Source organism: Montipora foliosa, chromosome 7 (assembly GCF_036669935.1).
Source record: "Montipora foliosa isolate CH-2021 chromosome 7, ASM3666993v2, whole genome shotgun sequence".
Classification (NCBI taxonomy): Eukaryota; Metazoa; Cnidaria; class Anthozoa; order Scleractinia; family Acroporidae; genus Montipora; species Montipora foliosa.
In genome coordinates this window covers 32,652,110-32,662,368 of record NC_090875.1, presented here as the reverse complement: position 1 = coordinate 32,662,368, position 10,259 = coordinate 32,652,110, and the positions used below count along the sequence as shown (strand labels likewise).

The window sequence follows — 10,259 nt, the reverse complement described above, 5'->3', positions numbered from 1 at the left end:
GGAAAGCTCTAATACTTTGAATAATTATGCAGCTTGCTCCTTGTCGGTCGAGAGGAGATTTAATTGACAGACGGTGACAATTTTGGAAGAGGGGCATGGTCTGTTCTCATCCTCATCGTTATCGTTCAGAGCGGGGAAACCCGTTTTAGGCGTTTAGAACTTATCTTTAGGAGTTCCAACGTGTTTAAGGCGGTTGTAGGAAATTTTAGGCCTTTAGAGCGTTTGTTTAGGCGTTCGAAAGCGTTTAAGGCGTTTTTAGGCGTTTCGAAGCGTTTCTTTATACGTTCGAACGAATTTAAGGCGTTTTATACGGGGAACCCGTTTTAGGTCCTTAGAACGTTTCTTTAGGCGTCCGAAAGCGTTTAAAGCGTTTTAAATGTTTCTCAGGCGTTTAGAGCGTTTGTTTAGGCGTTCGCACGTGTTTCAGGCGTTTCTGTGCGTTTCTTAGGGTAACCTGTTTTAGGCCCTTAGAGTGTTTCTTTACGCGTTCGAAGGCGTTTCTAGGCATTTTCTAAGGGGAACCCGTTTTAGTCCTTTAGAGCGTTTCTTTAGGCGTTGGAAACGTTTAGGGCGTTTTTAGTCGTTTGAAGCCCCAGACCCCTCTTCGCCCCAAAAAACCAGAAAAGAGCCTGGAATTGAAACAGTTTAATATTCTATGTACAAAAAGCTATTTACAGCAAGTGCCTTAGAGTTATGGTTCCCGCCCGCGCACCCCGCAACTTCTAATCCTCGTCCAGATTGCTCAGTTCCGTCAGAAAATCCGACGTTGTGTCCGCGAAAAACTCTGCCGCCTTATCGCAAGATTCCACCAGATCTTCACGTTGGTATTGACTGGCCGCACGAGCTAACGCCACTTCCGAACAGGAACGTTCTAGGACCTCGTTTAAAATGTTTTGGATCCTAGGTTCCCAGTCCTCTTCCAGACAGGTTACGGTCCAAGCCCGATTTGTCCGTGTCCGTCGTAAGACGCTCGCCGCTGAATCGGCGACCGTCTTATCCACCGGAAGTGTCCGTCGTGGCGCCAAGCGTCCGGAGCGTCGGACGGGTTCAGGAGGTGGCGGGACCACGTCGGAAGCGAGACACAACGACGGGGTCGGAGAGGCACAAAGCAAGAGATCGTCCAAATGAGGGGCGGTCTCATGATCAGACAGGTCTGAGCACGACCACAGGGAGGCGGGAGGAACGAATCGGTTCCAACAAGACAAACCTTCTCTCAAATACGGAGGTGTGGGAGGTCGGAGCCCATACTTACGAACGAGCTATCCACTAGCGGTATTAGGGAGCTTACGCAACAGGACAGCAGAATGACGAAAAAATGTCGCGCGAGACTGTGCATTCCCAATCTTACGCGACATTTTGCCGTCCTGAGTTTTCCAGTCGTCCTGTTGCGTGAGCTCCCTAATGTCGATGACGCGGGACGGACGGGCCTTGGTCGCCATTCCTTGATTGAGACAAAATGGGGTCCTGACTTTGGCGAAGAGCGTGATGAATGACCACTGCGTAGCCGCGTAGCCAGTTCTTTCCTTACTAACATATTCTAAGGGGGAGGGGTGGTAAATGACCACTGCGTAGCCGCGTAGCAACTTCTTTCCTGACCAAAATATTCTAGGGGGAGGGATGGTAATGACTACTGTGTAGCCGCGTAGCCATCACTTTTCAAGATCCGTTTCGGAGTGGCGGAGTATTTAGCAGTTACTCCTTCGCTGTTGTTGCAAACTGATAATGAATTTTGTTGAAAAAGTCTACAATGCAATTCTTTAAGTCCAAAACTTGAACTTGAATACCACTGCACAAACTGTAAATCACTGGATTTTGAATTTCCCGCACTCTGTCATTTTTATTTTTAAATTTCATATGGTTAACGTTGCTCATATTTATTCACTTCCGTTTGCAATGCAACACTTTGGAAAGCTAACAGACCTTAATATTCAAATACAAATTGAAAAAAACTTGCTCTTTTCTTGATAACACGCCATACCAGAGTTCAGTCAAACTACTGATGGTTGTCTTTGGAAACGGATGTAAAAGTATTACAACGTGAGTGTATCTTACATCTGATGTTTCTGTTGTTCTAATCTTGCCATAAAAATCATTCAGAAATTTAAATGGTTTGCACTCTGAGAAAATTTACTCGAATGTCCTTCTCTTGGTTGTCGAGGAGCAATGAATAACAGCATTTACACCTTTTGCTCTTCATTTAGAGAAAATATGCAATCATTTCCACTAAAAGTCAGACTAATGCGAAAATACGTTCATTTGCGCCAGTCGGCATTCAATCGCGCGAAATGCACCCTCCTCAAGGATATCTGCATTGTAAACATTCAATTAAGTTTCAAGACTTTCATTAACGTCTTGCGAAGTTCAAATTCGTCAAAACAACTTTCATTTGTGCGCATTGTACATCTAATAACATCAACAGAATATTCTTTTGCGTGATTGGGCATTCTTTTTAGTAAACAATATATTCAATAAAATTTTAAACCATGGCTAAACAGTCAATAGCATCAATGAACAACCAATAAAATTTTGTTGATAATCATTGGCGCGCTTATGCAAACAATAGAGTGTTCATTGCATTCTTTTCGTCAATTTCAGTTTACAGTGTCCCCAATTAGTGCTCCAGCGCTAGAACGACTAGACGATTAAATAAGTTTCCTTTTTCTGGGGCGTCCTCGTTTTTCGTCTTTCAGGTGAATGTTTTCCACCCGGGACCGAGGGGGCGGGGCTGGTTTGGTTATAGTCCTACTACCATATTTTTGACTTTGGGTGCTCTATTGGCTAACGCATGACATTGTAGTGTATCATTAATGAAGCAAAAGTAACCCCCAATATGGTTATTTCTCGTTCCTACCTTTTAGCTATGCGGACTATTCTCCTATTTTCTCCTTGAAACGCGAGCTTGCGTCACGCCTGAACTCTTGGTCTCATGGACCTTATTCGCGTGGCGGCCATATTGGCCATAGACAATAGATTTCGTATCCAGAGCCTCGAGTTGAAATGTTTCGGGTCGGGTTTCTCTGAGCAAAAACAAAAGTTTTCAATCCCTCGGGACTCAAAATGGCCGACGTATGATTAAGGCCTAAGGGGAAACTTCACTTGGTGTTACTGTTCATGCCCTGTGCCTTCATTGTGCCTCGAGATGAACCCTTTTGTTTAGGACTGAATTCGAACTTTAATATATCCAAAGTGGGCTATTTGGATTGGTTCATAACCTTGTTTCCACCTGCTGTTGTTGGTCGAAGAAATTACGTTGGTATTTGTTTTACGCTACTCAATTGAAAACCGCTCCACAGGGGAATCCTTCTTTTTTTTCTCATTAGCATAGACCCGTCGTTTTCTAATCTTCTGTCACCCCAAAAAACAGTACTGACTATTTAAAGTGCATTGCATAGTGTGCTATCTCTGAAACTTTGAGTGCAATTTACCAGACAATCTATGTGTAATGACGCTCTGAAAAGAATGTATGGGCGCTCGTTATCAAAGCTAAAAGGCTTAAAATAAGCGATTTAACTAAGTTTAACAAGTTTTTTTACCTTTTGAAGTCAATTTGTAAATAACATTTGTTTTCTTTTAGCAAACTGGTATGTTAATGAGACAAAGTGTAAAAAGTGATGTCAACAAGTATTCGTCGAGAGGGGCGCAAATGGTTTACTAATCATATCTTATGAGTCCTACCACCAAAAACTCATTTATAACATAAAAGACTTCGTTTTATTGGCATTTAAACTTCGTTTCTCTTTTTATACACGAATGTGGAAATATTACCAATTAGTTCAACTGTAACTGGAAAGAAAACAATTTTTGGACCATCGGGAAAAGGAAATATGTTAAGAAAATACAAAGATGTGCAATAAGAACGATCATAGGATATTACAATCTGGATCCTTTACTTTTAAAAAAGCAGCCTCGAAAGACGTTTCCTCGAAGTTCACATCAGAAATCTGTAAGTAAGAGAATAGTACATGAGAATAAGACATTTTCCTGTACAAATTGAGTTAGCTGGTGTTTATACCAATTATAATTACAATACCCATTCGCCTTTTTCTCAGCAGCCTATTCGCCCTTGTAACACGGCGACCATATTGTCCCGGGAGACCAAAAGAGCTTCGTTTTACCACGCCAAGCCTCGCAGTGGAAACCATGTGGATGAGTCTTAGCGTGGTAAAACAAAGCTTTTTTGGTCTCCCGGGACAATATGGCCGCCGTGTGACAAGGGCGAATAATACATTTGCAACTATTGGGGTTCAAGGTGCAATGAATCCTTGGGAAGGATGGGAAACGAGTTGCTTGGCGACGGGCGAACCGACAACTGAAAAACCAGAGGCCTGGGAAGGAGTCGAACCTAGGACTTCCGTAACATTGGTCGGATGCTCTCATACCCATTGACCTAATAGAACTCGTGGGAAGCTAGGTCAGAGAGCTGATAGTAAATCAGCCAGTTCGGGAATAAGTTTAGAGAGCACATAGCGTTCGCAGAGCTTACTGACGATGGAGAGAAGTGAGATCTGCCTGTAGTTGGTGACGTCGGTTCTTGGCCCTTTCTTGTGCAGCGGGCATATATTAGCACACTTCCATTCACGCGGTAATCTGCCGCGCCGGAGTGACTTGTTAAACAAATTGCAGAGCGATGGCGCAAGCTCTGGAGCACACTCTCAGAATTTTTGGATGTAAATTGTCCGGTCCAGGGGTCTTTGTGGGGTTAAGGAGGTTTAGAGCTGACAAAACATCCACCTCTGATAGCTCAACCAGCTTCAATAGTTTGTCGGTAAATGGCGCCTACGGCAGAGAGTTGAGAAGCCAGAGATCATCATTAAAAACTGACCCGAAGTAGTTGTTGAAGAGCGTCGCTTTATCGTCAGCGTCAGAAAATGCAGATCCGTCCAGCGCGACTGTATCCGGAACACAGGAGCGCTTAGATAAACGACTCCAAAAGCGATTCGGCTGGGAGAAGCACCAGATCTCCTTCAGATACGACGAGCGCTTGAATCTTACTAGATATTTAAGTTCTTTGCGAAGGCGTCGGAACTTCTCCAAAAAAGCTGAACTGTCTTTCCGGAGCGCTTTCTTTCTCGCAGCTTTTTTCTTGTGGACTGCAAGAAGCACTTCGCCGTCAAACCAAGGAGGCATGTCAAATTTCCTAGGTCGGCGCTTAGGAACAAATAGTTCGACTTGAGCGAGAAATGTCGATTTCCATGACGACCAGTTCTCTTCAATCGAGTCATCTAACGAAATTTGGGTTTGACAAAGGATTACTGGCCAGGGAAGCGCGAAAGCCTTCGAAGTCAGCTTTTTGAAGGTTGAAAGAGTCTTGTCCAGTATGTTTATTTTGGGATCGGAACGAGATATGCAAATCAAATGTTATAGCTTTGTGATCGGATTTCAAAGCTACGCCCTCGCAGCCAATCACATTGATGTTAGACACGCCTTCAACACTGCTCATAATCAGCAGGTCTAGGATTTTGTTTTTGCGTGTTGGAGAATCAATCATTTGGAACATGTTCTTGGATACCACCTCGTTACGGAACGTAAACAGAGTCGACTTATCAAAATCGCAAAAGCCAGTTCCTTCAATCCATGTCACCTCGGGAAGGTTGAAGTCCCAAAGAAAGATCATCCTGTCATAAGTAGAGTTGTTCAAAAGTGCAATAAAAGTTTGAAGCCATGAAATTGCAGAGCTGGGAGGTCTGTAGAAAACAGCAAGTAGAACCTTCCCGCAGTTATTGATCTTTATTTCGATTACGGTATGTTCAATTACTGAGAAATCGCAGAGCAGAACTTGCTTGCATCGAAGCGATTAAAGGCCGGTTTACACGCTACGATTTGTCGTCCCGATCCGTCGGCCCGACAGTGTCGGGACGCGAATCTTACGTGTATTTTGACACCCGATCTTAAGGCCCGACGTCAGTCCCGACGTGAAAAATGTCTAGTAGCCCTCGTTCTTTTTTAAGCGGTGTTTTACTCCGCATGCGTAGTGAATGCTACGGCGAAAACAAAATGGCTGACGAGCACAACGGTTTTTGGTCGCTTTATTCATCAACAGCAGCAGCAACAATGTCATTGCTGTTACTTGCTGCAGCATTATTAAGAATCAAAAGGAGAGGAAGAAGGAAAACACGATGTACTTGGGTGAAAAATTGGCATCGGACCGAAGCCGGGGCTTTTCACCAACTTATGTCATATCCAAGTTCTACGTTCAGTGATTTGGCTACATGCGTTCTCACAATCTCTCTTTGGTTCTTGCCATGATACTCTTTAACCCCCTTGTCATATAGACACGGATATTTAATCCATTCCGCTATCAGCAGGGAGATTTCTTTCTCTTGGAAACTGCGCGACTTTGGCCTCTTCAGAGTCTTCATGTCCGCCATTTTGATTGCTTCTGTTTGGTACGCATGCTCTTTTCTCAAAATTTTGATTGACATGTCGGCTTCTTTGAAAGTGTCGGCCCGACTCGACAAAAATCTGTTGCACTGCAACAGATTTTCTGAATCGGGCCGATTTCGTTTTCACGAATCGGCCTTAAGATCGGGTGTCAAAACACACGTACGATTCGCGCCCCGACACTGTCGGGCCGACAGATCGGGCCGACAAATCGTAGCGTGTAAACCGGCCTTAAGACTCCCCCACCTTCATCCGAGTCGGGGTAGCGCAGATCATCACGATCGCAGCGATATAAGTCATAATCCCACTGTAAAATTTCCGAATCCGAGATTTTATTATTCAACCAAGATTCGGTAACAAAGACCAAATCGAAGTCATTTGCATATACCGTGTCCTGAAAAGCTCGTAATTTCAGACCAGACTTGATACTGCGAACATTAATATTCTGGTAATAACAGTGTAAGGAAGAAAGGTTAAATCCCTCTGCAAGTCCCACTGAAGACACGATAGCGACGTGACTTGACGGACTGCTGTGCCGGGAGGCTGTATTCGCGTTGGAATTATGCGAACTGTCATGGCGGTTCCTCGAAGGTCCAGGCTGTGGGTGTATATCGCCGCAGACTAGAAGGTCATTTTGGATATAAAGATGACCATTCTCACCGTTCAGAGAGTTTGCGTCTACATTTCTATTTTTATTTGTCGAGAGTTTCAATAGACGAAGCGAAATAATAAATATGACAGACCGAGTGACCCACACTTCTGTATTTTACATTTCCTCCTACCCTTACCATTCCGGAAACGAAGCACTATTTCTTTTTATGAAATAGTTTCTTGTTAATATTACCTTGCTTCAAACATTCTTCTTTGGAAAGTTTTGTACGTCGAGACAATCGACTTAATGCCTAATTGCGTTTCATGACCATCATAGGATGATTTTGTTGTTTTAATTTATGTAAGCGTCAGTATTGAATTATTTTTTTTTAATATAACGCGCTCTAAAACATTATTATTATTATTGCTAGAGTTTATAAAGTAATCTTGATAAAATTGTTTGCACTAAAAAAATGTCTTCCTCAGTCAGCTTTCAAACCACTGTCTGTCAACATTTTAAGTAAAACGTTGTCTCTTATAGTTCTCGCAATATTTGAATAAGTAATTTGTTTCTGTCGGCAAAGAATAATGAAAGTTAAAGTTAAGTTCGATTCTTGTTTATACAGGAAAGAGTTGATCACGGTAGCTAACTAAACCTGAATGACTACTAAGAGATTGCATCATTTGAATCTAGTGAAGCCTTGTATCTTCAGCAAACAAAGCGTTGATCCGATTTCCGAGAGTTTCGTTGTAAGCCAAAATCAGTTCTCTTCACGCCACAATGAAGACAGCTTTGTTTCCACTCATAAGTGTTTGTCTGTGCGCTTTGGCTGCAAATGTATCGCAGGGGAATGGAGGCACCGACATTAACCAGCCAAAGATTAAACCGAACGGTGATGCAAAAGTTTTGGTGCAGCAATTGTGTAACTCAGAAGGAGCCGGCCTGACTGAACTGAGATCGATGATAAAACAAGAATTCCAAACCATGAAGAAAGAATTGATTGAGGAAATTGAAAAGAAAGACAGCAAAGGTAGATTGAATTTTTGACCATCCCTCATCGATTATCAAACTTACTAGAGCTGAATGGTTGAATCGGTTCAATCTATTCTAGTGTCGCTTATTTTAATTCAGGGCTAGTTCAGTTGTTTCCCCATAATTACTGTTAGCAACAACTTATTCCGTCAAATTGAGTTTACATCTGAACATTTGAATAGGGCAAAGCCTAGAAACGAAAGAAAAACAGACACAACTGAGAGGATTAATTTAGTACATTATACATAATTTCGCCCGTTTCGTATAGATTAATCAAAGTGCCACTGCCGTTTCTCCTGGATATGAAAGTTACCAGTCGGACGAAGTCAGCAAACTAATGGTGTGCTGATACACAGTAATTTTCAGAGAGATAATTTAACTCGAAAAACGGAGTTAAAATTTTCGGTTCAAATCTCTTTTTTGGGGTTTATTTTAAGTCTTTAATGTAACTCCAATTTAAGGGTTGAAATAATTCTTGTCAGAGAGTCACCTTAACTCTACAAAAGTAGTTACCGTAGTTATTCGGTTATAATGCGCACTCGGTTATAAGACGCACCCCAAACTTTGCAATTTAATCAAGCTAAGTTCTCAAACTGAAAATTACGCGAAAATACTCGGTTATAAGACGCACCCGAAAATTGAGAGTTATCAAAAGGATGTGATGAATTTGAGAACAATTATCCTTACACAATTGTCATGCGAACTCTTTTTGTTAACGTAAACAAAGTGAAAAAGTCACACGTTTAATGATATACGCAAAAACAAAAGCTAAAAGTTGACACCTGAAAATCATAACATACAACGCATACACTTTTATTTGAACCTTCCGACGTAATAAATAGTCAGAGTTCAGACTTCAGACTTGAAGCGAAAGCGAACGGCGATAAACTCCCACCGAAAGTCATATTCAAAGGTGTTCGACAGCTGAATATCAACACGCCACCAAGGATGCAACCTTCAGTGCACAAGAAAGGCTGGATGAACGAAGAAGGTATGTTTTATCTCCACACTGTTTTTTCAGAGAAGAAACTTTTCATGCAAGCGACAAACTCGAAACAAGGTTCAACCGATTGTGTTGTTTTCATGGGTATCACGTTACTGAGCACGTGCTATTAAGCATGTATGCAAATTTCCGTTTGTTTACTTTTCTCTTGACGTCGTTTAGTGTTCTAAAGGTCTCTAAAAGCGCTATTCTTTTTTTAAATTGACAACTAGTGTCCTTTTCTTGTGTTGTTTAAACTGCAAGTTCTTCTCAAATTGTGATCTTAAGATTTTGTTGCGCGAAAATACTTGGCTATTGGACGCACCCCAATTTTAGCACTAACTCGCCACCCAAAGACAGATTTTTCTTGAAAAAACCGTGCGCCTTATAACCGAATAACTACGGTATATTAACTCCACATGAGAAGTACTGGAACTCCAAAAGTGGAGTACAAATATTAGGTTCAAAATGACTCCGTTTTAACTTATTCATGTGCGCAAGCGCCAGGGGAATTTGACATTTTCGTGAAAGCTAGCGTCAAATTTCCCACCACTGGGCACCTACAGACTGTCAAGTTCCTCCACCCCTGGGAACCTCCCTCACATTCCCGCCCTGGAGTAACTTTTTTTTCATTAGATTCTCCTTGTTCGAACACCACTGTTCCTCACTGGCGATTTCAAATTCCCATTTAACAGCTGATGGAAATTTGTCGTGTAACACGAAACCTTTCCGCTGCTCACGGTATTGAACTAGAACCTAACATTTAGCAAAACAACAAACAATATTAACCAGCTTTCGAATCAGTCAAACATGCACAATGATAGAGTGAAAAATTCATGAATATGTAGAAATATACAAAAAGCAATCACGGAAAAAAGTACAAAGAAACATTCTCGTACTTGTGAACACTCCAGCAATTACTGATAGAAGTGATGCACACTATTTACAAAAAGGCAAGACCATTGGCTGATCTAGAATAAAATAACGACTGGTTTCAAAAACAACGAAATAATTTATAGAGGGGTCCGGGGGCATGCTTCAACTCCACCCCATCAAAGATAAGAGTTATTTTAACTCAATAATAATCACTTCGCCTTCGGCGAATAATTGTTAATTAAAGTCAATCTGGTACATTCACTCCATTCAGTTTTGGAAATGAAAAGAGCACCATGCACAATGATTAGAACATCTTTAATTGAATCAAATATTTTCCTTCTTTCTTAAGTTCCAGATCCAATTGCCTTCTTTCCTCTCAATGGCGCATATGGTACC

General features: G+C 41.8%; 1 protein-coding gene and 1 long non-coding RNA gene across 2 annotated transcripts in view; one reads left to right on the top strand and one right to left on the bottom strand.

Moving 5' to 3' along the window:
• Positions 1 to 3,695: 3,695 nt before the first annotated feature.
• LOC138011324 (uncharacterized) lies at positions 3,696 to 5,748 on the bottom strand. The gene is made up of 2 exons (XR_011124694.1): positions 4,823 to 5,748; positions 3,696 to 3,941 (listed from the first exon to the last, which is right to left on the bottom strand). It is a non-coding gene; the product is annotated as an uncharacterized lncRNA (long non-coding RNA).
• Positions 5,749 to 7,591: 1,843 nt separating this feature from the next.
• Positions 7,592 to 10,259, top strand: part of LOC138010735 (uncharacterized) — a 3,958-nt gene continuing 1,290 nt past the window's right edge. The window contains exons 1-2 of the mRNA XM_068857707.1: positions 7,592 to 8,003; positions 10,213 to 10,259. The exon at positions 10,213 to 10,259 is cut by the window's right edge and continues 597 nt beyond it. Of these exons, the coding sequence (XP_068713808.1) occupies positions 7,754 to 8,003; positions 10,213 to 10,259 (297 nt within the window). The 5' untranslated portion in view covers positions 7,592 to 7,753. The remainder of the gene's footprint in view (positions 8,004 to 10,212) is intronic.